The sequence below is a fragment of the Capra hircus genome, chromosome 4 (genome assembly GCF_001704415.2).
Source record: "Capra hircus breed San Clemente chromosome 4, ASM170441v1, whole genome shotgun sequence".
NCBI lineage: Eukaryota > Metazoa > Chordata > Mammalia > Artiodactyla > Bovidae > Capra > Capra hircus.
In genome coordinates, this window is record NC_030811.1 from 21373396 (window position 1) to 21399964 (window position 26569).

A 26569-nucleotide genomic window follows, 5' to 3' on the forward strand; every position below is an offset into this window, starting at 1 on the left:
GCTGGGTGGGACTTTGAAAGGGCAGATACCCTCACAGGGTGGAGAAGCACGAGAGGATGACTGCCTTCTCCCGCTTGCATTTCCATTTGAGGTGCTGGGGTTTCAGGCCTGGACCTCAGGCTCCGACACTTGACAGGGCAGCCTTGTCACCAGGCTCTGCTCAGAACAGTTGTTGCAGAGGCTTTTTGGGCTCCAACCCAGATCTGGGGTGCAGGCCTGGTGAGGAGGTGCTCCCAGTTACCTCCTTTTGGAAAATCGTGAAAAGATGGGCATTAAAACTTTGGCTCTGATCTGCTGGCAGTTGGGAGGAAAGCTGCTGCTGCTGCTGCTAAGTCACTTCAGTCGTGTCCGACTCTGTGCGACCCCAGAGACGGCAGCCCACCAGGCTCCCCCATCCCTGGGATTCTCCAGGCAAGAACACTGGAGTGGGTTGCCATTTCCTTCTCCAGTGCCTGAAAGTGAAAAGTGAAAGTGAAGTCGCTCAGTCATGTACGACTCCTAGCGACCCCATGGACTGTAGCCTACCAGGCTCCTCCGTCCATGGGATTTTCCAGGCAAGAGTACTGGAGTGGGGTGCCATTGCCAAAGCAGGGAGGCTTAATTATGAGAAAACATGAGAGACTTAGCGATAAGTAGTTACTTAAACATTTTTACCCATTTCCACTTGTTAATTCTCCTTCAAATGAATAAACGCAAGACTTCCACCTATAATATTCCCCATCTTCTGCATTGAAGCAGCAACCTTATTTCTCTCCCCCAGGGATTCTGCGGGACATTTAAAAAGTGGTCATGTGTTTCATTTGCATGAGAGAATTCATGGCTTACTTTTCTTCTCTCCATCTTGAAGTTTCTGTCTTAATGCCCATTGAGGGCATATGGGCATCTTCTCCATACATATGGCCTTCGCAGCTTGCCAAAATGTCTTTAAGGTTTGTAGAAAAACAGCACTTGAAAAGCTGTCTCTTCTCTCATTTCCTTTATGCTCCGTCTCCCTCTTGTTTAGAGCTCTGTTCACAGCTAATGTGACCGAGGGTCCACCAGGAGGGACGGGCCGGGGGGTTCCACATCACTTTGAGGCTGCCTAAAAACACAAAACCAAGGCAACAATAGCCTCTGACCTTTTGAAATTAGCAAATACAATATGTGCTGTGGGCCACCCTGCCCCTCTTGGCCTGTCTCTCTCCAACCCCCACCCCAACCTGAGTGCCTGTCAGCGTGCCTTCTTCCTCGGGTTCCTCCCTGTCCCTCCCCTCACCCCTCCAAGGTGACTTCTCATCCTCCAATAAAGCATGTCGAAACTTAAATTTACCGCTCCTTCACAATACCAGCTTGGCACCTACCCAGGAACCCAGCGAGGTCCCTACCCTGGCGCGGGCAAGGCCAATCAGATGAAAACCATCAAGCCAGGCCAGCCCCAGTGCCCTGACCCCGCACGCCCAGTGCAGCTGTGGCCCGGCTCTGGGCAGGGCTGCGTGAGAACAGTGAGGTGCGTTTCCCTTATTATCCTTGGGATCTGTCTGCGCTTGCCTGCTCCTACTCCAAGACCTCGGGCCCCCTGAGCTCAACATTCAGACGGCTTCAGGAGCTGACTTCCACCCATTCAGATCCCTCCGCTTGGGCTTCTGGTCCCTGCTCGGGCCTCCGCGCAGAAGGGTTTATATGCAGATGGGCGTCCTACATTTTTCAGCTGGCTAAGGGAAGAGGTTTTTAAGGAGAGTGAGGAGGAGGTTCTCCTAGTAGTAAGTGTTCCCCATTCCTTTGCTCACAAAATGATGCGTCTCTGCTGATTAGACTTGGGCTTGTCTTGGCTCACAACTTGTGGGAACGGAGGGCAGTGAGGTCACTAGAGGTGACTGATGTTGGAACCTTTGGGAACCAGAGGAGAAGCAGGTCCTGCCTCATGAAGAGGCTGGAGGCAGAGCCCAGGTTCAACCTGCAACTAAACAACTCCAGTGCCCAGCAGGTTGGTTTTGTGATTTTAACTCCTTGGTTTATCTCCTTAATCCTTGACTGACTTAAACTTTCCTGGACCAGCCTACCTCCATAGGATTGAGGCTTAGTTATGAGGTGAAAGTGCTTTGGGGAAACCAAAGTCACCACACAGTTAGAAGTGAGATCTGGCTCTGATTTTCCAAGCTCTGGATCACACTCCCCTATCCTGTGCCTCTAGTATATGGAAAGTAATTATTCTATTATTACATGATTTGTTGTAAGTCACACATCAAGTGGCTGTCTTGATAATTTCACACTTGGGGGGTAGATGGTTCTGATCATCCTTTTGCCTCAAAAACACAAATGTTTGTGTTTTTAGTCATGTCTGCCACTTGGGGTCTTTTTTGGCCTGCCCTTTTCAAGCTATTTCAAGCTGTATGATTTTATGTAAAACTAGATGCTAACTCCATGTGTGAACCGCAGCGCTCGGCATCAAGTTGAAAGCAAAGTGAGGAGACATGGGCAACTTTATGGAGCAGCCCTGTTCTCAGAGGGAACACCTCAGTCACCAATTTGAATATTAATTATTAGTAACTCCCACTTTCTAGATAAAAAATGTAAACAATGTTTTTAATTTCTTTTCCTGCACCCAAGGGACTCACCTTGCCCCCACTCGCCCTACCTGGGGGTGCATGCCTCCAGCAGGGAGCTGTGAACTTGGTTTTTCTGGGACTTTTCTTCCCCCTCTGCCCTTCCCCTATCAGAGCTTTCCAAAATGAAGCTCCCCCTCTCCCCTCTCCTTAATTTCTGGTTGGAAGGAGGGGCCTGGGAATTGTCCCTTTAACAGTCCAACCAGCAAGCCACAGGACTGGAAAAGGTCAGTTTTCATTCCAATCCCAAAGAAAGGCAATGCCAAAGAATATTCAAACAGACTTTATTTTTTGGGGCTCCAAAATCACTGCAGATGGTGATTGCAGCCATGAAATTAAAAGACGCTTACTCCTTGGAAGAAAAGTTATGACCAACCTAGATAGTATATTCAAAAGCAGAGACATTACTTTGCTGACTAAGGTCCGTCTAGTCAAGGCTATGGTTTTTCCAGTGGTCATGTATGGATGTGAGAGTTGGACTGTGAAGAAGGCTGAGCGCCAAAGAATTGATGCCTTTGAACTGTGGTGTTGGAGAAGACTCTTGAGAGTCCCTTGGACTGCAAGGAGATCCAACCAGTCCATTCTAAAGGAGATCAACCCTGTAATTTCTTTGGAAGGAATGATGCTAAAGCTGAAACTCCAGTACTTTGGTCACCTCATGCGAAGAGTTGACTCATTGGAAAAGACTCTGATGCTGGGAGCGATTGGGGGCAGGAGGAGAAGGGGACGACAGAGAATGAGATGGCTGGATGGCATCACGGACTCAATGGACCCGAGTCTGGGTGAACTCCAGGAGTTGGTGATGAACAGGGAGGCCTGGTGTGCTGCGATTCATGGGGTCGCAAAGAGTTGGACACGACTGAGCTGAACTGAACCACACAATTGCACTTATCTCATATGCTAGCAAAGTAATGCTCAAAATTCTCCAAGCCAGGCTTCAACACTACATGAACCAAGAACTTCCACATGTTCCAACTGGATTTAGAAAAGGCAGAGGAACCAGAGATCAAATTGCCAACATCCTTTGGACCATCGAAAAAGCAAGACAGTTCCAGAAAAACATCTGCTTTATTGATTATGCCAAAGCCTTTGTGTAGATCACAACAAACTGGAAAATTCTTAAAGAGATGGGAATACCAGACCACCTTACCTGCCTCCTGAGAAATCTATATGCAGGTAGAAGCAATAGCTAGAACAACAGACTGGTTCCAAATCAGGAAAGGAGTACGTCAAGGCTGTATATTGTCACCTTGCTTATTTAACTTAATTGCAGAGTGTATCATGCGAAATGCTGGGCTGGATGAAGCACAAGCTAGAATTAAGATTGCCAGGAGAAATATCAATAACCTCAGATATGCAGATGATACCACCCTTATGGCAGAAAGCGAAGAACTAAAAAGCCTTTTGATGAAAGAGAGTGAAAAAGTTGGGTTAAGACTCAACATTCAGAAAAGTAAGATCATGGCATCTGGTCCTATCACTTCATGTCAAATAGATGGGGAAACAATGGAAACAATGACAGACTTTATTTTTTGGCTCCAAAATCACTGCAGATGGTGACTGCAGCCATGAAATCTTCATTTGCTCCTTGGAAGAAAAGCTATGGCAAACCTAGACAGCATATTAAAAAGCAAGACATGACTTTGCCAACAAAGTCCAAGTCCAAGCTATGGTTGGACTACTAGAAAGTAGTCACGTATGGATGTGAGAATTAGACTATAAAGAAAGCTGAGCGCTGAACTGATGCTTTTGAACAGTGGTGCTGGAGAAGACTCTTGAGAGTCCCTTGGACAGCAAGGAGATCCAACCAGTCCATCGTAAAGGAAATCAGTCCTGAATATTCATTGAAAAGACTGATGCTGAAGCTGAAACTCCAATGCTTTGGCCACCTGATTAGAAGAACTGACTCAACTGAAAAGACCCTGGTGCTGGGAAAAATTGAAGGTGGGAGGAGATGGGTATGACAGAGGATGAGATGGTTGGATGGCATCACCGACTCAATGGCCATGAGTTTGAGTAAACTCCAGGAGTTGGTGATGGACAGGGAGGCCTGGTGTGCTGCAGTCCATAGGGTCACAAAGAGTCAGACACGACTGAGCGACTGAACTGAACCAACAAGTCTCAAATGGAGCCACATTTGGGAACTGTTAAAAAAAAAGTACTGTTAAAATTATTCACGACCCTTGTTAACGAACAGTAAGGAAACTATTAGAGAGTCTACTAGGTAGGGTTTTCTGTGGGGGAGAGGTTGAACTCAACTCCCAGTACAAGGGAAGTGCCTGGGTGGGGGGTCAGTGGATGGATAATTACTAAGAGGAAACACCAGAGTGAAGTGGGCTTCTGGCTACATCGACCTAATAAGATTATTGCTGTGTTAGTTCAGTTGCCCAGTCATGTCCGACTCTTTTTGACCCCATGAATCGCAGCACGCCAGGCCTCCCTGTCCATCACCAACTCCTGGAGTTCACCCAAACTCATGTGCATCGGGTTGGTGATGCCATCCAGCCATCTCATCCTCTTTTGTCCCCTTCTCCTCCTGCCCCCAGTCGCTCCCAGCATCAGAGTCTTTTCCAATGAGTCAACTCTTCGCATGAGGTGGCCAAAGTATTGGAGTTTCAGCCTCAGCATCATTCCTTCCAGTGAACACCCAGGACTGGTCTCCTTTAGGACGGACTGGTTGGATCTCCTTGCAGTCCAAGGGACTCTCAAGAGTCTTCTCCAACACCACAGTTCAAAGGCATCAATTCTTTGGCTCTCAGCTTTCTTTACAGTCCAACTCTCACATCCATACATGACCACTGGAAAAACCATAGCCTTGACTAGACGGACTTTTGTTGGCAAAGTAATATCTCTGCTATTTAATATGCTGTCTAGGTTGGTCATAACTTTCCTTCCAAGGAGTAAGCGTCTTTTAATTTCATGGCTGCAATCGCCATCTGCAGTGATTTTGGAGCCCCCCAAAATAAAGTCTGACACTGTTTCCACTGTTTCCCCATCTACTTCCCAGATGCCATGATCTTTGTTTTCTGAATGGTGAGCTTTAAGCCAACTTTTTCACTCTCCTCTTTCTCTTTCATCAAGAGGCTTTTTAGTTCTTCACTTTTTGCCATAAGGGTGGTGTCATCTGCATATCTGAGGTTATTGATATTTCTCCCGGCAATCTTGATTCCATCTTGTGCTTCTTCCAGCCCAGCGTTTCTCATGATGCACTCTGCATAAGCGGCCGGGTAATCAAACGTGACCTGGGGGGGATGACGGTGGATGAGAATCAGGTGTGGAGGGTGGGCGGACTCCAGCTAATCCAGTATTAGCTGTATTCTCGGTAAAAACGGACAATGTGGAGATGCACGCGGAAGTCCAAAAGGCAGGGCGTTGCTGAGGAGAGTTCAGATCCCTCTCTGAATTTGGTCAAGGAGAGACTTGGTCAGGACCCGGGTCAGCGGAGGCCGGAGTGCCCCACTACACCTTTATCCGGCGAGTCCTGCTCCAACGCCGAGGGCGCAGACCACGCGGCCCGCCGGCAGGGGGCGCGCCAGGTCCGCCACGCCGGCGGGCGCCCGGGATCCGGAAGTGCGGGAACGTAGGGGAGCGGGGGCCGGGCCGCGGGGCTCCCTGCTCCCGACCACCGTTCGGATCCGCCTCCCGGGCCCTCCCCGGAAGCCAGGGAGGCGCGCGGGCCCCGAGGTAGGAAGCCCGGCCGGAGGAGTACCGGGAACGCGGGCGGGTGGGTCGCGCGTCGCGCTTCGCCCTCCTCTGGCGGGCCGGCCCCGCTCTCATCGCGGCCGTAGCGGCGCGGGGTCCCCGAGAGCAGGGAGGCGGAGAACTGGGGGCTCCGGGCAGGTCGCTGCGCCCGCGGGGCCGCCCCAGGCCCTCACCCACCCGCCCCCAGCCGGCGGGGCCCAGGGCCAGGGCCTGGAGGGCCCAGGTGCGAGTCCTGACCGGCCGTTTCAAACTTTTTTTTGGTGACTGTGCGAATTGCTAAATGTCAGTTCTTCGTCTGTAAAATGGGCTTCAGAATATCCATCTCATGGTCAAATCAGTATACGCACCGAGCACCGCAGCTGTGCTTGTGCGGGGTGGTTAGCGGTACTCCTTAGATGTGGCAAAGATTGAGCGCGGGAGGAGAAGGGGCCACAGAGGATGAGATGGTTGGATGGCATCACCGACTCAATGGACATGAGTCTGAGCCAACTCCGGGAGTGGGTGATGGACAGGGAGGCCTGGCTGCTGTAGTCCATGGGGTCACGAAGAGGTGGACCACGCTGCGCGACTGAACAACATTAGATGTGGGAATGACTGTTACCACCTCTTGGATTTTCACAGAACGTGCGCGCTGAGCTGTTTTCAGGGTTACTGCTCAGTGGAGGGCAGAGATCTGCACCGTTTGAGTCGCAGGGTCGGGGCTGAGTTTCAGGAGGGGCAGGGCGGGAATCCAGTGGGGGTGGGTGGGGAGAGGCCAGATTAGATGAGAACCGCCCCCGACCCCCAGAGCCCTGGCGTCTGGATCCTGCACATTCAGGCACAATGATATCTGACACACCCGACCAGTCAGAAGTATCTTTGGATTTAAGGGAGTGGGTGTTGGCCAGTGAAACCTCACTGAATCAAAATGGCCTTGGGGTTTCTTATAACCACTCCTAGATAGAGGGAAGGAGAAATCTGTGATGGGAGGAGGGGAGGAAGAGAGCATTGAGAGAGGTTTTAAGGGTAGGATTGTCTGGGCACCCTGGGGACAGTGAGCGTCTCTGGTGGAGAGGAGAAGGGGCACCTTCCTTCCTCCTGTGTTGAGGTGCTCAGTGCAGAGGCTCCTGGGAGCATGGGGCCCCACTGCTGGTGGGGGCCCTGGGCCCTGAGTGGAGGGCTTCTTCTCCATGACGCCCACAGCCTGCCCACTCCACACGCCCCTCTTCATGCCCTGTGAATGATCCATCTGAGTCTCCTTGGCCCTGCTCACCTCTGGCCTGCCCTAACCAGTCACTGTGGCTGATGCCTGAGAATGTTCTAATTTATTAGAATTCACTGGACTTTGTTCTTTGTAGTAATTAAAGATGGACTCCTGTTGATGACAAATGGACCTACAGTTCCTGCTGTGAGATGAGAGAGTGGGATTCGCTGTCCTGAAGTCGCTAAGCTTGGACCCTAGTTCCTCTTCATGAGAGACTAAAGAGATGGAAGCCTTAAAGTCTGAGAATAAAAAGAGGGTGCTGCCCACATGGATGACAGCCCAGGTGGCTGAAAAGAGGGCGGTGCAGGTGAAGACCCCCAAGAGGAGACCAGCCACGGTGCCAGCAGCTGCAGCCAGGTGGGGCAGCTTCTGTCCTCCTGGGGGATTAGGACAGGGGAGGGACTGAAGGCCTCACAGTTGCTGGGGCCCAGTCGTCCAGTGTTGGTGGAACAGTGAGGGAGGGTGTTTCAGTCCACAAACGTCTCATCCGCTCTCGGGTGTGCAGGCTGCAGGTGGCTGTGCCCTGCCAGGCTGGCACTGGCTTCTGCCTCTGTCGGTGAATCTCCACCCTCTGGCCCTCATGGGTCAGTCCCAGATAGCTGCTCCAGCTCTTGAGTTAAACACACACCAGCTAAGCTCTCAGATAGCAATTGTCCAAATTGTTAGTATCTTCATTTGCCGCAGAAATTGTGACCATCCCATGAGGGGGTAGGTGAACCAAGTGATCCCATCTTCCTGCGGATATATCTTTAGGGACGGGCAGACAAGCTGCAGGTTGCTGGGCCGGCCAGAAATCAGAGACTGGGGGGCACGGGGGGAGGTTGGTTGAATGGTGATATTGGTGGGGGTCTCCAGGCTGCCAGGGAGGGGGGTACCCCTGTCCTCTCCTGGCCATAGTCTCAGGTGCTCACTGTCCCTCTCTGACTTCCCTTTCTAAGTTTTCTTCACTGACCAGCCTTGCTTTCTGATCGTTGCTGTGCTGTGCTTAGTCGCCCAGTCGTGTCCAGCTCATTGCGAACCAGCGGACTGTAGCCAGGCTCCTCTGTCCATGAGGATTCTCCAGGCAAGAGTACTGGAGTGGGTTACCATGCCTTCCTGCAGGGGATCTTCCCGACCCAGGGATTGAACCCAGGACTGCATTGTGAGGGGTTTCTTTACTGCTGAGCCACCAGGGAAAGCCCTCCTTTATTGTATTCACACATGAGGGTGAGGGGTGGCATTCAGACATGTCTTGGCCTGTTTGACCTTTTTGCATCGCGAGCGTGTGCGCACGCAGGCGCGTGTGTGTCTCAGGAGCCAGCTGTCTCACCCTATTTCTTAGCGGAGTTGATGGACGGTGGGAAGCCCCATGGTTGCCCCAAGAACCCCTGTGCCAGTCACTAGTCCCAAGGATGCAGAGGCCACGGCAGTGCCCTGGGGAAGCTACTGCTCTCAGCCCTGGCAGACAGGCCCCGAGATGTGACTCTGGGTCTCATTCTTTCCTGCTGGTGATTCGTGCCTGTCTCTAACTTCATGCTCTTCTCTCAGATTTCCTGCCGTGAGGACTGTGTACTGCATGAATGAAGCCGAAATTGTCGACGTTGCTCTGGGGATCCTCATTGAGGTACAGTCAACTGTGTCTTTTATTTTTGTAAATTTCATTTATGTATATATGTTGGCCGTGCTGGGTCCTCGCTGCTGCTCGGGGCTTGGGGCCTGCTCTCTGGTGGCGGTGAGAGTTTCTCATTGCGGTGGTTTCTCTTATTGTGGAGCACAGGCTCCAGGGCACATGGGCCTCTGCAGTTGGCAGAGCACGCGCTCAGGAGTTGTGGTTCCTGGGCCCAGTGATAGTAGCGTGTGGGCCCTGGATCGTACAGGCTTCTGTAGTTGTGGCACATGGCTGAGTTGCCCTGAGGCTTGTGGGGTCTTCCCGGACCAGGGCTTGAACCCATATCTCCTGCATTGGCAGATGGACTTCTCACCACTGACCTGCCAGGGAAGCCCAGCTGTGTCTTTTCTGATGACTGGAGACTCTTGGCGGGGGTTCATGCTAATAAAAGAGGCGCCCTGCCTGTTGGCAGCCAGGAGCCCACTCATCTGCAGCCCGCTCCAGGGGAGGGGTGCCCCCGCCGGGCCCTTGGGGCTGGAGACCTGGGAGGCCGTGGCCGTGTGAGAGAGGGCGGCCCTCCCAGTCTGGGCGGCTCTCTGCTGGTGGCGGGTGGAGGGGACAAGAGTCGTGAGCTGCTCGTGTTCTCTGAGGGTCTCCTTCGGGCGAGGTGACTTCTGATTGCCATCCTTAGCACCTCGCCCCTGAAGCCCTGGCTTCCAGAAGCGGCTAACGGTTGTCCCACCTTCGAGTGGTGTAGTCCCTGAGAGTTGCTCAGGGCCTTTTATATATTCCTCTCTCATTTAACGCTTGCAATAACCTGCCGGTCGATACTGTCGCTAGTCCCAGTGAGTGAGGCCCGCACTCAGGGTTCACGTCCCGCGCGCCTTCCGTTCTGTCGGCCTGCCCTTCCGTGTCCGTGGGGTCCACTTGTCGTCCCTGCGCCGCTGTTCCTGAGGCCCCTGCCCGCCGCTCGCCCTGCTGGTCCTGATTTCTGCACCGCCCGAGAAAGAGGGCGGGGAGGGGCAGAGTCGGGTGAAGGGGGCGGGGGCCATCTGTGATCTGGGAGCTGGGCCCAGTCCCCCGGCGCTGGCTTTACAGGTGCTACTGGGTACGTTCTGTGTCCTTGCATGTTAGGGAAGTAAAACCCATCTGTTTGCCTGCCGTTTCTTCTGCTCAGGAGGACCGAAAACAGGAAAAGCCGTTGGAGCCGCCACCTCTGGCAGGCGCTGATAAGCCAGAGCGCTCCCCGGCCAGCCCAGCGCCGCCGTCCCCAAGTCCCCGCTGGAGCCGAAGCGAGGACAGTGAGGAAGAGGACTGTGGGGCAGACGGCCCTGCCCTGGGGCCCTCGGGTTCTGGCGCGGCCTGCAGCAGAAGCCTCGAGGAAGACCAGGACGAGCTAAAATACGTCAGGGAGATCTTTTTCAGCTGAGGGACACACTTCCAGGACCTTCTGCCCAGAGTGGCTGAAGGAGGCTGGGCTTCCTCTCTCAGCCCAAGCGCTGCCCTCAGACTGTGACAGCTTCTGCTCCCAGCGTCAAGCCTCCCTGGGCTGGGTGGATTCACCGGGGGAGGTGAGGAGTCAGTGAGCTCCCCCCAGAATTCCTGCTCTATGCTCTCCCTGCTCAGGGGCCTAGGAGCTCAACACTGTCTTATTCAGGTACCTGGTTCCAGGGAAATGAGATCATGGGGGTCAAACTTACTGAAACTGGAGAGTCAGCCTAATAATTTTCAAGGAAAAACCAGTATGGCTGCTAAGTACACTGCAGTTCCTATGGTTTGGCCACCTGAAGGAAGAAGCCTGTTTTTAAAATCACTTCCGTCACGTGTCAGTTGGTCAGTGAGCCCTTGTTGGTCCAACCCTGAACAAGACACCTTCCCCCAGGGCTGGCCTCCCCACTGAGAACCTGCCTGCCGTTCCATGTACAGATTGGGAGGCCTCCCGACCAACCAGACAGCCCTCCTCCCCTCGGCCGCCACCTTCTGCCACCTTTCTAGGCCTCAGCCCCTGGGCAGTTAGAAAGTAAGAGTGGGATAGGAGCCCAGAAGAGACACAGAGGACAAGACATCACACCGGAGTCCGTGTTTCTGCCTCTATTCAGTGTGGCTTTGCACAGGCGTGGGATGAGGCGATCACGTGCTGTACAGATTGTCAGTGTAACAGATGCTGAAGAATACACACAGTGCCCCCGTGCGTGAGTGGCGCTCGTATCCTTTCCGGCGCAGGGTGAGACGGGAGGGCATGCGGCGTTCACATGGACGTGGGCCGGCTCACTCCGTTCATCGTCTTTTCCTGGCCAGGGACCTGGCGTCCTGGGCTCCTGAATGCCCGGGTCGCGTGCTGGGAGCGGGCTGCTCGTGCACAGTGGTTAGACCCCTGTTCTGTCTGTCTGCAGGTCCAGGAGCCTTTTCAGGGGAATGTTCAAAACCTCCAGGCTCTTCTCTGTGCCTGTCCTGTGAATCCCTCAGATCACTGCTTGGCCTTTGGGAGCATTGTCTCGAATGGAGATGGGACGCTTGCTAGGCTGGGTTCCCAGGGACACCGAGGCGTTCCTTCATAAACCATCACCGGGTTCCCATCTGGCATTTGGCAGCTTGTCCTGGAAATCTGGCCCCAGTGACAGGAAGCCTTATCTCCCCATTGTTCTGAGGATCAAGTCAGAATGGCTTGCTCAGGTCAGTTAACTAAAGCAGGAATTCTTGCAACAATGAGCTATGTGGTTCTCGGGTGTCTTAGAAGTCCCAAAGGACAGACCACCCTATCCTAAGAAGTCTTGTCCTCCTTGACGTTGGGCACCCACCCCCTCCATGGTGGGTCCAGTCTGCTCAGCGCTGGCTTTGAAACAGGGTGGCCGAGAAGACACACTGGCCCGTGCGTTCTCTGGCAGCCTTCTCTGAGCACAGTTCAAAGTGAACCCTTGCGATCACATAAGCCTTTAGACGGAGCTAGCAGCTCCCCAGCTCCTGTCCTTTGCCCTCTGAGGGAACACAGCTGTGGCCACAAGCAAGACAATGAGCAAGGTCTGGGCAGCGCCCAGAGCTAGAGCCCCAGGTCCCAGGAGGGAGAGCTGGAGCCACTTCCAGGTGTAGGTGAGGAAGAGGCCCAGACCGCTGGCCAGCAGCACGGAGGATGTGGCCAGGAAGCCCACGGCCAGCTGCCACTCCCCCTCGTTATTATTGCACCAGGCCAGGAGGAGAGGCAGGGGGACGAAGAGGGTGAGGACCAGGGCCCCGTACACGCCGAGCCTGGCCAGGGCCAGGCCCACTCGAGGCACGCCCAGGGCCTCCAGTTCCGGGAACTGGTAGCATTGCAGGGCACCGGCGCCCTCGTGCCAGAGACAGAAGTTGTAGAAGCCAACCCTGAGGTTGGGCAGGTCCACAAGGTTGCCGGCCTTCCAGAGGAGAGCAAAGAAGAGCAGGCTGATGACTGTGACCGTGAGGGCCATTGTGCCGAGGAACAGCAGCTGGCTGCACCGCTTTGACTTCAGGACAGTCATCTTCATGCCATTCACAGGGCGCCTCCTGGGTCCCTGTAGGGGAGGTCACACCGTGAATGTCCAGCTCGCCCTGCCTCCCTCCCAGTTTCTTCTCGAGCTCCTGTTCTGAAATTCCAGAGACTTGTGGCCTACTTCCTTCAAGACAAAACCAAACCCAGCCCCGGCCACGGCTGCCCATTGTGGTGGGCAGTGCAGGGGGTGGTGGACAGTGGTGGCCCCTGGGGACTGCCCTGGTGATCAGCTTCTGGAAGCCCCCTTGGGAAGCACAGCCCCTCCCCTTTCCCCATGCTGGCTGGAGGTTTGCCTGACCACCCCACACTCATCCTGCACGTGGACAGACAGAGGAAAGCCACGAGGCGGATAGGGTGTGGACAGGCCTTGGGGAGGGTAGCGTCTGCTACGCAGGCTGCTGCCGCAGGTTACTGTGGACGGGGCAGCTCATCAGCTGCAGAGATTTATTTTCTTGGTTTTGGAGGCCGGCAAGCCCCAAATCAAGGCGCCAGTGATCCGGGGTGTAGTAGGGGCCCGATTCCTGGTTCCCAGACGGTCCACATTTTGCTGTGTCCTTGTGGGGTGGAAGGGACACGGGAGCTCTCAGGGGCCTCTTTTTTAAGGGCACTGATCCTATTCAAGAGGGGATAGTGTGAATCCCTGCTCTAGCCCTCATCACCTCCCTAAGGCCCCACTTCCAAATGCTGGGGGTTAGGCTTCAGTGAACAAATGTGGAGGGACACAGACGTTCAGTCTGCAGTAGGCTGCTGATGAGAATAAGGATTTATCAGCAACTTCTTTGGCAGAGACAAAGATGTATCAAATATTAAAATGATGTGTTTAGTCCATGTTGTTAGACTGGTAGGGTGAGAAGTTTTAACCATTCCAGCCCATGGCATGGGGAAAGTTGCCAACAGGAACACAGTCTGCACAGGTTTGCATCTTAACAGGTATTTGTAAAAGCCTGGATCTAAATTTTTGATGGATGTAGGAATTTTGGGGTGTCGGATGGACTTCCAGGGCTGGAATCCAGATTTATACCACTGTGCAGTGGGAAACAAGATTCCACTTGCTTCAGTGGTCCAAGAACCAGTAGGCTGGGAGTTGGGTTGCCTGTGTATAAATGCTCCATCTTACTTCGCTTATTTCAAGCCTGTTCCACTTGGGCTAGAAAAAAGGTTATTATCAGGCTTAATGCAAAAAGATGCCTGGGGCTTCTCAGAGGAGGTTGTACAGCCGCCTCACACAGCAGTGCCCCAGGCACCCAGAGCCTTTGTTTTTGACTTCCTCTCCTCTCTCGACTGACCTTTTGGAGGTTTCAATAGAGAACAAAACAAAACAAAGCTGGAGCTGAGAGGCTGTGAGCAGACGTGTGGGTAGCAATCCTGGTTTCCTTCCTCTCGGCCCTTCAGCAGATAGAGTTCAGTCCCAGCTCCACTGTCTGGGGCGGCTGAGAACTTGAACTTGGGTTCTGCAGGCAGGCCCGGCTCCCTTGGGTCCTCCCTCCCTCGCTTGGCCCCTGCCCACCATCCCCCTTCCCGACCCCCGCCCCATCACGCTGCTCCTCAGCTCAGCCCAGTCCAGTTGCTGAGTCGCCTCCGACTCTGCGGCCCCGTGGACTGCAGCACGCCAGGCCTCCCTGCCCCTCACCAGCTCCCTGTTCTCTGCCTCGCTGGGTCCTGCTGGGTTTTCACCACCTTTCTCAGACTACTTCAGCCCACACTCTGATGTAGCTGAAGGCCAGGATGTGTGTTCCCCGCCTGGTGTAATCTTTCTGGGGAACAGTCTGTCTACTTTATCCCCAGAATGGTGCCTATCCACAGTAGGAACTTTTTTCTGAATGAGTGAAAATGTCCCATAGCATCCTTTAGGTACCGCACATGCTGATCTGAGCATGTCTAACAAGACACCAGAGCTCCGTGAGGGGAGGGGCTCTGCTGTGTGTCTGCTCCTCGCTCAGTGCGGGGGGGGGGGGGGGGCGGGGGGGGGGCGGGGGGGGTGTGCCCCCCGTGCTTCTTCTCGGGCGGTGGACTGAGAGCTTGGGGGCTCGGCCTAGCTTCTCTTTTCTAAACATGTTCCAGTGAAAGGATATGGTTATTTGGTGGGAAAACCCTCGGGCACCCTTCTCTGCCTTCCTGAGAGCCTACCCGGATTTTTTTGTTTGGTGTTGGCCCTTTAACAATCCTTGTAATCTTGTCCTCAGCACAGTGAGCTCTTTAATTCCCTTTAATGATAAGCCTGTGCTTCCCTCAGCGGGCAGAAGAGAGACTGCTGAGTCACTGTTGCTGTTTTTAAGTGAAGTCTTTCCTGTTTTTAATAAAGTAACGCATGTTGGTTGTAGAAAATCAGAAAAATGTGAAAGTATGGAGACAAAACTAAAAATTGTTGATAACTTCAAGGTTGTAGAAATAACCACCCAGCGACACAGTTCCTCCTGTAACGCTGTTTTATATAGTTGGGATTGCGTAAACGTGTGTGTTTGTATCCTTTGTAAACCTCACTGTAGCATGGATATTTCCCTTTGCCACTAGCAGTGTTTCCTAAACAATGTTTTTAGTGGCTGGGTTAGCTGCACTATCGTGTATGGTTTATATATTCTGTTTTATGACTTTGTTTTGGTGTATGGTTTCTATATATTCTGTTTTACAACACTGTTTCGCAGTACTGTGAATAATGCCATGGTGACTGTTTGTGAATCAGTATATTCCTCCACCAGAAGTTTGAGAGTGCTTGTCTCATCATCTCCCCTATTGAATTTTCTCAGCTTCTCATCTTCGATGATGAAAAATGACACAGCATTGCTGTTGTTGAGTAAATGTTTTTCGAGTGTTTGTTGACTCTCTGGCTTTTTTTTTTTCCCCCCGGGGGGTGGGGTGTGGAATGCTGTCAGTTCCTTTGTTTTTTTTTTTCTGTTGTTTTTAGTTTTGGTTTTTGTTTGTCAGTGTATGTGATCTCTTTATAAATAAAGGCTGCTAGCGTTTTGCTGTTGTAACGGTCGTCATAAAGCATAACCCTTAACCCTTTTGTGGCAGGAGGGCCCCTGAACCAGGACACAAGTCTGGACTCAGTAAAAGTGTGTGGCTTCACGTTCGTCACCAGAAGGAAAATACTCTCAGACCACTCATCTGAGGCACTTTGTGTTTTTTTTTTTTAGTTTAAGCACCCCTGAAGTTTTCACATCAATAGGATGATGGTTGGAAGCGGCACAGACATAGGGTCCCGGTCTTCTAAATAACGTTCTTGCCACTTTTGTGTTAAAAGTGCGAAACCTTCTTGAGGTCGCATCAGGAAGGATTAGTGCCCCAGCAGGTTGCCACCCTGCCAGTCCCTCTGGCAGCCCACGCCCTGAGTGCAGGACGCCTGGCAGAGAGCGGTGCCTGGGGAGCTTTTCCCAGCATGGGTCCATCCCTGGCCTCTCCCCTGACTGTAAGGAACACTTGAGAAGGGCTGACTGAGCAGGGAGGCCGGCTCTTGCCACCGACACTGGTTTATTCACTTCAGATGGCCGGAGGCCCAGGGCATGCTCTCTCTAGTTTCCTGAGTCAGAATGGACTTTCCAAACTGCCCATGGACCTTCTGTTACAGAGGAGGTCTGTAGCTACAGTCTCCAGCTCCCAGACGCTTTCTTATATGCTGGGATATCTGCCAGCTTAATGATTATGTGCCTTGTATACAAATACTGGTCATGCACTTATTTATAACTTCTGCTTTGTCACCAGGGCGTCCCTGGTGGCTCAGCGGTAAAGAACCCGCCTGCCAATGCGGGAGACGGGGATTTGATCCTCGCATCGGGAAGATCCCCTGGAGGAGGAAATGGCAACCCACTTTGGTATTCTTGCCTGGAAAATTCCATGGACTGAGTAGCCTGGTGGGCTACAGTCTGTGGGGTGGCAGTGACTTAGGCACTAAAAACGATTTGCCACTGCTCTAGTCGTTTCAAATATTCCATTTCCATCTGTCCCAACATGTGAGAGGCCCACACAACTCCCTGTCTACCCTGACTTAGCAAAGATACCCTCCCACCCCTGTAGTCACTCATGTCATTCTGTTTTTTTCAGTTCATTCTTCCTGCCTGGAGGTCTAATGATATTCAGTAGCAAGACTTTGTATGTACAGTTGGGCCTTATTTAGTTTCTCGCCATTTGCCCTAGTTCACCACCTGTATGTCTGTCCCAGGTGACGCATTCTGGGGGCCCCTGCACTGTCCCTCACATCAGAGGCCGCCAGCGGGAAATTCTCCTTCATCCATGAAGTGTTTAATAAGCCCTCTAGGTACCCATGGGAGAGGCCGGCAAGTGTCTACAAGTGTGCCCTTCAGTCCCAGAGGGTGGGGACGAGACTGGAACGCCTGAATTCCTGGGCCGGGGACGGGCAGTGTGCTGTGCCCGGCCGGCGTGTCGTGTCCTGGAGCTTGTTACCCGGAGAGACTCTGGATGCCGCGGGCGTCCACTCCTGGGACGACGTCTGCAGTCATGTGGCCTTCCTCCTGCTTCCTCAGAAACAGGGCTCCGCAGGGCTGTTAGTGCCCCGGTCGCCCCTGGACACCTTCTCCCCTTATTCCTGCTCTCCACCCCCTCCCGCAGCTCCTGCCACGTTTGCTTCCTTGAGCATCCTCCGAAACCGTCAGACAAGCTCGGGCCTCTGTGCTGGCGTTCCCCTCCCTGGAGTCTTCTTCCGTTGTCACGTGTCTGCTGCCTCCCTTGAGGTCTCTGCTCAGAGATCCTTTTCTCAGTGATGCTGTCCCTGGCTGGCAACTTGAGCCTGTGACGGCTCCTCCACAGCACCCTGCTCTCCCTCGGTAGCATTTCCCACCATCTTAACATCCTAAATACTTAGTGTTGTCTTCTGCCTACAGCCCTCAATAGAATGTAAACCTCATGAGGGTAAGGAATTTCATGTTATACAAATTAGACAAAAGTCTATGGCTGTCTGTCTCTATCAGAATCTGTCTTTAACTGTTACACCCCGAACACTCCCTGGCACGTCTGTGAATATCCACCAAGCAACCTCTGAATGCAGCGTGAACGTCCAGCCATGGCCCACAGAGCTTCGTAAATGCCTTGCTCTGATTTTTTTGACCTACTTCTCTGTCCTGGCTCTCTTCCTTCAGGTCCTTCTCTGTTTTTTCCTTCTTCCCATTTCCTAAATGTCAGTTTCCTCAAGCTTATCCCCTCTTTCTCAGATGCATGTGAGCCTGTAGTTTCAGGGGTTGGACAGTGAGGCCACCTGCAAGGACGTACTCTCGTGTGATTGGCGGCTGAGGCTGCCGACCAGTTGCTGCCACGGCCCTGAGAACCGCCTGGTAAAACCTGGGTGTTATCATTTTGCTGCCATCGGACGCTATAGAGCTTGCAAGTTTTGTGGAACAGAAGCTCGAAAGAAAAACGAGTGGGTCTTTAGGTTGTTATGGGCTACAAATTCATCTCCCGGGCTTTTTCTTCTCATTAATGACTTAAGAAAGCTGTAGGGGACCATAAGGGCAGAACTTGCTTCGAGAAGTCTTTGTGATCACTGGAAGGTGTATCTGAGAAGGAATCTAGCTTGACTAAGGACTTAATGATTAAATACTAAACTCGGAATCTTTTTGTGTGTTTACTCTGTGCCAGTCCAGTGTTAAGTTCACTGTGGGAACACATTTACGTTATCAGGTCCATGTTCCAGAGGGAAAAACGGAGGCTTCGTGAAGCTCAGTACCTTCCCCAGGCGAGGCTGGTGCAGCCTGTCGGGCAGGACTGTGAAGTCACCGTAAGAGCCTGAGCCCTGCCTCCCCAGGCCGGGCCCCCACACGCGTCCTCCCTTCTCATGCTCACATCTATAATGGGCAGACACCCTGGCATTTTCATCTAGCACGGTGGGGAAGCTGTGGAGCAGTGCGGCTGAGCATCGATGTTGAAGCTGTGTGTCCAGGGTTCAGATCCCCGCTCTGCTATTGACTAGCTACGTGAACGTCTCTCTGCCTAGGTTTCTCATCTGGAAAATGGGTATAATAATAGAACGTGTTTTGTAGATGTTGTGGAAATTAAATGAGATGATTTACGTGCAGCCTGGGGAACATTACCTAGTAAGTATTACTTAAATTATTATCATCGTGGAGAGGAAGTTGAGGCTCAGAGAAGCGAGTTCTAGGGGAGACGCTAGGGCTGGTGTTCACGACCAGAGTGTCCCTGGAGGGCCTGGCCTCACTGGTGTCTGGGGCCGATGGCTCCGGGATGGGGTTAGGGACGTGGCGATCAAGTGCGTGGACCTTAGTGCCAGAGCAGCTGGGTTCAGGCCCTATCCTGTCACTCACAGCATATGACCTTGAGCATTTCACAGGCTTGCCCGTGCCAGTGTCCCTGCCCCCAGAGCACCTGCTGGCCTGTTCCTGGGGGTTGCTGTGAGACTGAAAGGAGCTAATTTGATCCGTACAAGTGGACTGGTTCTGCTGTGGTGCTGCCCAGGAGGCAGTGGTTCGGGGGGGAGGGGAGACAGAGAAGAGCCAGGAGAGGCGGAGGGTGGGGCTGCAGCGGGAGCGGAGAGGCAGCGGAGTCCATGGAAGAAAACGCAAGCAGAAGAAAGTCAGAGAAACAGAGCCTGGTGGAGGAGAGGGCCAGCTTGCCAGAGGAGGCCCCGGCCCTGACGGGAGCGTGTCTGGCTGCACATCACTGGGGACCAGTGTGTTCATGGTTTGGGTGTGGCTCCTGACAGAAGCAAACAAAAAGGGAAGATGGAAGGGAAACATGTCATATTTCCTCCTGCAGAAATGTGAGCCCAGGTTCTTATTTCTGAAAACGAGGCCACAGAAGTGTTGCCTGAGTGTGTTAAGACGGCACCAGCACCCGGGTTTCAGAGGCTGCATGGACAGCCGGACCAACGGTGGCTTTTTATGGAATGCCGTGACATCTGGATTTATTTAATTTTTCCATGTAAATAAAGCAGCTCGGCCAGCAGAAACATGACTACACCATGAGACTGCAGAGTGGAGCGCCCGCTGGCCCTCCGCCTCTGGCGAGCCACCGGGATAGACTGTCTCAGTGGCTCCATTAATATTAACTTGCTGTTGGTGCAGTTGCTTTGTTGCTCATTAGCCCTGCTGGCAAGCAGACTATCCAGCTGGGAACAAAGGTCAAAAAAATGTTTTTAGTGGGGGGAAAAAAAAATCCTTAAAAATGAGGAAGTGCCTGCACCTTGGGACCCATTCTTATTTGGTTTTTATTGGGAGGACTTCACAGTGCAGTTTCCAGGAGGCTAAGATTCACAGGACCCAGGAACTTCCCTGGCGGTCCAGTGGTTAAGACTTAGCCTTCCAATGCAGGGGGTGCAGGTTTGATCCCTGGTTGGGGTGCTAAGATCCCACAGAGACCAAAACATAAAAAACAGAAGCAATATTGTAACAGATTCAATAAAGACTAAAAATGGTCACATCAGGAAAAAAAAAATCCCAAAAAGAAGATTCACAGGACCTACAGGAGAGTTTGAAGACAGATAATAGTACTGGAAACCAGTCACTGCCTTTGGCTGTCACTCTTGTTTAAAACTTTTGGGCCATAGCCTGTGGCCTGTGGGACTCCTTAGTTTCCTGACCAGGGATCAAATCCACGCCTCCTGCATTGGAAGTTGGTCTTAACCACTGGGGCTCCAGGGAGGTCCCTTCAGTCTTCCCTCTGGATTGTGCTGCTCCTGTCCTCTCTGCCTCCTGCACTTGCCCGGAGTCACTGTCCCCCTCGTACTGACCAGGCCATCCTGTGGCCCCCGGGGTCACACACACGGTACGGTCCCCTGAGTCACAGGCCCTGGGCAGTCAGCAACACGCAGGGCAGCTGGGACACCAGACACCAAGCACATGTTTTCATAAAGATAATGCTAAGTTTTGAAGCGATTTGGGAAAGCAGATAAACAGGATGGCGTGAAACAGAGAGCCTGGCAGCAGGAAGCGATGAGCCTCCAGGGGAGGGCCGGTGGTGGGGGATGCCTGTGCGTGAGGCCGGCGTCTGATCTGAGGCCTGAGGGCTGTTGAAAGAGCCAGGCAAAGAGTCTTCCAGAAGGAGGGGGCAGTGGTTAGAGATACTGCGTTGGGAGAGGAGCAGACTGGGGGCGGGGTGGCAGCCCGCCGACCAGGGGGACAGGATGAGGCTGGGCAGGCGAGTGCACCCGGGTCCCTGGGGCCTCGGAGGCTAGGGTGAGAGGTGTGGATTACGTTCTCACCAGGCGCTGCTTCATCACCTCAAGCCCCTGCTCCCGGAACCTGAGGCACGTGTCCCAGGCGGTGGGGCTGGGGGTGTGGAGAGCTCCTGATGGGGTGGGAGCAGTGCTGGGCCTGGTCTCTGGCAGTCCTGCCTGAAAGCCCTGCCCTAACGCTAGTGATCACGGTTTGCCCCCAGCAGTCAGGAGGAAGGAGGAGGAGGAGGAGGTGAAGATTGATAGACCGTCACTAAGCCTTAGTCCTTCAGTTTTGCCAGACATATTTTGCGAGTTGGCCGGAGGGAACCAAGTCTTCTAGGACTTGCCCTCCATCCCCACACAGAAGGGTGCGCCTCTCACCTGGAGCCTGTAACGCACATAAAATGGCTTCATAACTCAAGCAAGATGACTCAGCCAGTCGCAGACAAACTGAGCTGCACATGTGCTGGGCCCTCCTGCTCCGCCCCTCGGAAAGCGGGTCTTCCCCTGGTCACTCGTGGAGGGGCGCTGACTGAGGCCTGGTGCTTGCCGGTGGGTGGGATGCTTGGGAAGGGCTGACGCTGTGGCTCCTGTGTGTTCTCTGCTCTGCCAGGGTCTCTGCTGTCAGACCTCCACCTTCCTCCTGCTGCCGAGTAGGCAGTAGGTCTGTGTCCTCACAGAAGATCTGGGGATCTCCTCCCAAAGCCCACAGGTTTTGGCTGATAAAGTTCATTTGTGTATTGAGGCTCATAACATGAGGTGGCTCCAGTGGCCTGGCCCACGTCACAAATCTACACCCAAGTCAGCCTGCGCGAGAAACACCTGTCAAGGAAACCTAACATACACCACGCGCAGCCCTCCAGCAGCCTTAGCCAGTTCACCTTCCCTAGGAAGCAGGGCCTGATGGCTACGAGGTCAGGGTGTCCTTACAGGTCATAAGACCTCTTCCAGTGCTCTGTGGGACTCGCTCTTGCCCCGGATCCCTAGGAAGGGTGCTCCCCTGCTCCCGCGGTGCTGTGCTCCCTTGATCTGTGGCTTGTTTTCCCGTGAGTGAAGGAATGAGTCAAGTAGCTACTAAATTGTTTCAGGTTTGTCCTTTTGACAGGGCTGAGAAAACTAAGGTGTGAGTCCAGGGGTGCAGAATAAAGTTTCTCAGTTTCTATAGAAACTACTATGCGTGCTTTTGAGGATTAAACCTCCAAAGATACTTGTTATATATTATGTTACTTGAAGATGCAATTAGCTGGAAGAGACCAAAAGCAGACTGATCACTGAGGTCACTGCAGTGCCCAGCTCCCAGGTAGAAGCAACTGAGGGGGAGGTGAAATCAACAGAAGAGAATGGACAGGGACTGACTGGACGGCCGGCTCGGAGAGCAGACAATCAGAAAAGCCACGCCTATGAACACACTCTTAATACACCATTAAGAGTGGCATTATAATTCAGTGGAAGGAAGGGCTTTCCTTTAACTAATGCTGAAGCAGTTAGTTAAAACCATTTTAGGGCCTCATCTCCCTCCACATACCAAAATAAATTTCACATGGACCCAGTAGTGAGATGTAAGGAACAAGCAGACAAAATAAAAAAGATCTAGAAAAAAGTAGATATTTGATTTATGAATGAAAAAGGAATGCTCTGAGCTTAAAAGTAAATTGAAACTACAAAGGAAAAATGGTACGGATTTGACTGGGAAAATATACGTTTCTATACAACAGAAACACACAATTACAAGTCAGTGAGCATGGAAAAATATTTGCTACCAATATGGAATGGTTAATATACCTAATATAAAAAAATGTTTATGCCAAAAAGTTAAAAAAAACATTTCATCCCCATGAAAATGGACGAGGCACATGAAGAGATATTTCACCTGAGAAGGAATGCAAAGTAGTCAACTGCAGAAACCTCTTTTTCCCTTACTAGCATCCTCTACCAGACGTGCGAGGGCTCCTCCCCCACCAAGAATTCCCTGCGATGCCTGGATGTCCTGCAGTCCCATTCTCACTCTGTCTGCCTGGAGGCAGCACTCCCCAAGGCTGAGGGCGCAGTGCCCCCAGTCACAAGCCTGTGTCGCCACCAGTGCTTCTGACCAACCAGCGACAGCTTGGAGGTCCCTGTATCCCCCTGCTTGGGTCTGATTAATTTACTAGAGCGGCTCACAGAACTTGGGCCAGCGGTCTACTGTATTAGAGTACTGGTTCAGCTTAAAAGGACACAGCCCAGGAGCAGCCACCCAGAGACGCACGGGGCAGAGGATAGGGGCAGGGGTCACGGAGCTGCCCGGTGCCCCCATGTGTCCACCAGCCCAGAAGCCCTTGAACCCTGTCCTTTAGGGATGTTTTATGGAGGTTTCATTACTCAGGTGTGATCAATGGAATCATTGGCCCATTGGTGACATACTGTTATCTCCACCCACTCTCACCTCCCTGGAAGTTGGGGCTGAAGGTTCCAACCCTTTAAATATGTGGTTGTTTTCCCTGGCAACCATCCCCTCTCCTTAGGGACTTTCCAAAAGTTGAGTCATTAACATAAACTCCGAGGTGGTTGAAAAGGGTTTGTAGTGAATTAAAAAAGAAAAACAAAAGCACCTTTACCTCTGTTATCACTTAAGAAATGCCAAGGATTTTAGGAGCTCTGTGCCAGAAATGAGGGCAGAGACGGAACATCTATTTCTTATTGTAAATCACTCTGTCACATTAACTAACATGAAAAAAAAATCTACACATCAAGTAATATAATCAAAGATATGCCAAATAGTCTTTGAGTTTCCCTATCAAAACTGCAGATAAAAACACTTGATACCCAGAGTGCAATAACACTGACATCTTCATAGAATAACGGTGGATGTGAAAATTGTTACAAACTTTCTGGGAGGCAGTAGAGCAAAAAGCACTAAAAACACTAAAAATCATCATACCCCTTTGGGCAATTAATTCCCCTTATGAGTCAGGCAGCAATCAGAAATGCCATCAGTGATTTATATACAGGGATGTTTATCATAGTATCATTTTAGCCAAAAATGAGAAGCAACATTAGAATCAAATTATGACATATCAAGATAATGAAACTCTATGTAGCCTTTAGAAAAACCAGGTCTAAAATCACACTATACAGTGTGACCGCAAGAAAGATACTAAGGAAATGTTCTAAAATGTTGATGTTAGTTCTGATATCTCTGGGCATTATGGGCAAGAGTTCTTTTCTTTTCACATTAAAAATATTTCCAGAGTCTTGTGTTCTATTTATGTCAAAGTGAAATTTAGAAAACAGTGTTAGCGATTAGATAAAGCAGGTGGGTTGGCCGGAAAGAGTGTTGAGAAAGGGGAATATGCAAAATCAAAAGGAGACTGTCATAGGCACGGATTCAGGAGTTTGGGAGAGATGAGGTTTAGGAAGAAGATACTGAAAAATGCACTTCAGTTGTCACGAGGGAGGAAGGAAAGACAATCCCAAATACATATGTGTGTATCTTTTCCCAAGGAGCGTTTGATTTTACAGATGAAGAAGCTAACTGGAAATTTTAGGGGAAACATCTGCACCAACAGAATAAAATCCCACCGTGAATCTCCACCAAGTTGTGAAGAGCAATGTAGTCCAATAACATCAGGTCTAAAAATCTCTTAGACCCTACTGTCTTCTTTCTGAGTCAAGAGCACAGGTTTTTCTGACAGTCTTAGTCCACAGTGTGTATTTTCAGGAGGACTCATGGTATTCCTGTTCAGCTACTGCAAGTCTGTGATCTGCCTTTGTTTGGCCGCCTATTTCCACTTCATGCGCCATAGACTATTTGTATAGACTCAGTGCAAAATCCCATTGCCCATCGCTGTCCTCTGCATTTCTAACCAGTCATACTGGCATTACCCGCGCCACTTTAGAAGCCACAGGCCCACAGGCTGACGCTGAAGGGAGTAGGGGGAAGGAGGTGGGGAGAGCTGAGCTCATCATGGAGGTGGGTCATCTGTAGGGGTGGGGCAGTGGTCCCCAGACCCTGACTACCGGGTCCGTGGCTAGAATGCAGGGTCTGAGAGGAAAGCCCACTTGTCTTCAGAGCAGCAGGCATCTGGGCGAGCTGTTGGGCACACAAGGCAGGTACTTACCGAAAAGAAGATGCAGAATGCACAAAGTGCTCTTCAGGAGGAGCAGGAAATCAGGTTCGGTGGATTCTTCTCTCTCGCTGGCTTCCTAGTGTCCAGGCTCCAGAATCCAGGCCGGTGGAGAGGGGCCGGCAGATCAATGCAGCCCCGGGCTTATGACTGGCTGGCAGGCACGTCGTGCCTAAGTAAACAGCTCTCTGAACTTTGGCACATTTCTGCTGACTGATGACACTGTCCCCTGATTTCACTTTCATTTCTTGCCGGTGGCTTGTGACTTTTCAGAAAGAAAGAATGTAAACAACATTGCTCTTCTCCAAGCCGGGCACTTTACCCACACCTGAGCCAACCAGCCAGCAGACCTAAATAGCCAGGTAAGTGTCTGGATGATAACACACAAGGATTCCAGAGAGAAGACTGGCCAAGACACTTTCAAAACTCCTCATGTTTTAAACCAAGATAAACAAAACCTAGAATCTTACTCAGAAGGGACCCTCAAGATGGACTAGTTCAAGATCCCAGACCCTGCTCACCTCGGGGAAGCACCTATGCCTCTGTCCTTGCCTTTTCAGAAATCAGCTTTGTAGGATGACTGGGGGTCCCTGGACACAAAACCGTGTCTTCTTAGCGTCCTCACCAGGGTGTTTAGGCCCATGCTAGAGCAGCTGGAACATCTCCTTTCAAAATAAGAGCAGAATGGAGCTCTTATTTTTGTAATCATAGGGGCTCCTAGCCAGAGTTTAAAAATTGCTTTCTGTGTTCACATGACCAGCTGGAAATTCCGATTTGGGGTTAAGCTCGGTTAAGTCAGTAGACAGCTACCTAGTAATATTGCTGAATCCTTCAGGGTTCCTCTTCCCCTCCCTGTCCTTCCTGCAAAGGACTTCTTAGAACTGTTGCGTTTCTTTCCCCTCTTTTTATTTTCTTTAAAGTCAAACCCTAGAAAGAGGTGATGTGATCTAATGAAAAGAACAGAAACCTTCGGATCAGGAAGCTGTGCTGCAGATTAACGAATTATTTAACATCTCTGAGCATCAGTTTCTCATCTATAGAATGGAAACAATACCTACTTTGCCTGGCTGTTGTGGAAATTGGAGATTATGCATCAAGGTTCTTAGTACAGTACTGGGCACACAGTAATGATAACTGTTATTATTAAACGCAGGATTTCTGAATGTCTTCATAGCCTTCATAGTAATGCCTTCAAGGCAGAGACAAAATTAATTCTTTTGTACTAGTATAAACTAGTCATGAAAATTGACCACTGGTGAGTGAAGTGACATAGGAGAGATAGAAGTAGACATTTAAAATTTTTATTTGAAGTTAGAATGCATACAATTTTTAGAGTCAAGAGTTTGTTAAGCTTGTTATGGAAAACAGCAGTCCCACATTATCCCCTTCTTCTCCAGGGTAGGCACCTCACCTATCTTACCTGATTCTCTAGGTATTTACATTTACATTTACATTCAGTTCTGTATGTAACATGCTTGTAATGGTATGACTTGGTTCTTCAGTTTCAAGCATAATTTTTATACATAGCTTTCTTCCTCCTCACTCCTGTTCCACAAGTACAAGTCCTCATTCCCTTTTTCAAATTGGTCATTATTTGTCTAAACTGATACTTAGTGTCTACAATATTGTAACTATGTAAATACCATATATCAATAATCTCAGATATGCAGATGACACCACCCTTATGGCAGAAAGTGAAGAACAACTAAAGAACCTCTTGATGAAAG

General features: G+C 51.3%; 2 protein-coding genes across 3 annotated transcripts; one reads left to right on the forward strand and one right to left on the reverse strand.

The window, feature by feature from the left end:
• Positions 5746–11306, forward strand: C4H7orf49 (chromosome 4 C7orf49 homolog). 2 transcript variants are annotated; one of them, XM_018046899.1, is made up of 4 exons: positions 5746–6306; positions 7622–7884; positions 9055–9130; positions 10293–11306. In XM_018046899.1, the coding sequence occupies exons 2-4, from the start codon at positions 7751–7753 to the stop codon at positions 10542–10544; spliced, it is 462 nt and encodes a 153-aa protein (XP_017902388.1). In that variant the 5' UTR covers positions 5746–6306; positions 7622–7750; the 3' UTR covers positions 10545–11306. The 2 variants fall into 2 exon arrangements, with proteins under 2 accessions (XP_017902388.1, XP_017902387.1); XM_018046898.1 differs by having other exon boundaries at positions 5746–6266.
• Positions 11192–25514, reverse strand: TMEM140 (transmembrane protein 140). Its single transcript, XM_018046897.1, has 3 exons — positions 25364–25514; positions 24837–25107; positions 11192–12642 (listed from the first exon to the last, which is right to left on the reverse strand). The coding sequence occupies exon 3, from the start codon at positions 12613–12615 to the stop codon at positions 12049–12051; it is 567 nt and encodes a 188-aa protein (XP_017902386.1). The 5' UTR covers positions 12616–12642; positions 24837–25107; positions 25364–25514; the 3' UTR covers positions 11192–12048.

Excerpts from the sequence above, each read along its gene's own strand:
- C4H7orf49 (XM_018046899.1), top strand. The coding sequence starts at position 7,751 with ATGGAAGCCTTAAAGTCTGAGAATAAAAAGAGGGTGCTGCCCACATGG. Across the intron at positions 7,885-9,054 it reads GTGCCAGCAGCTGCAGCCAG|ATTTCCTGCCGTGAGGACTG; the intron begins GTGGGGCAGCTT and ends CTCTTCTCTCAG. Across the intron at positions 9,131-10,292 it reads CTCTGGGGATCCTCATTGAG|GAGGACCGAAAACAGGAAAA; the intron begins GTACAGTCAACT and ends TCTTCTGCTCAG.
- TMEM140 (XM_018046897.1), bottom strand. The coding sequence starts at position 12,615 with ATGAAGATGACTGTCCTGAAGTCAAAGCGGTGCAGCCAGCTGCTGTTC.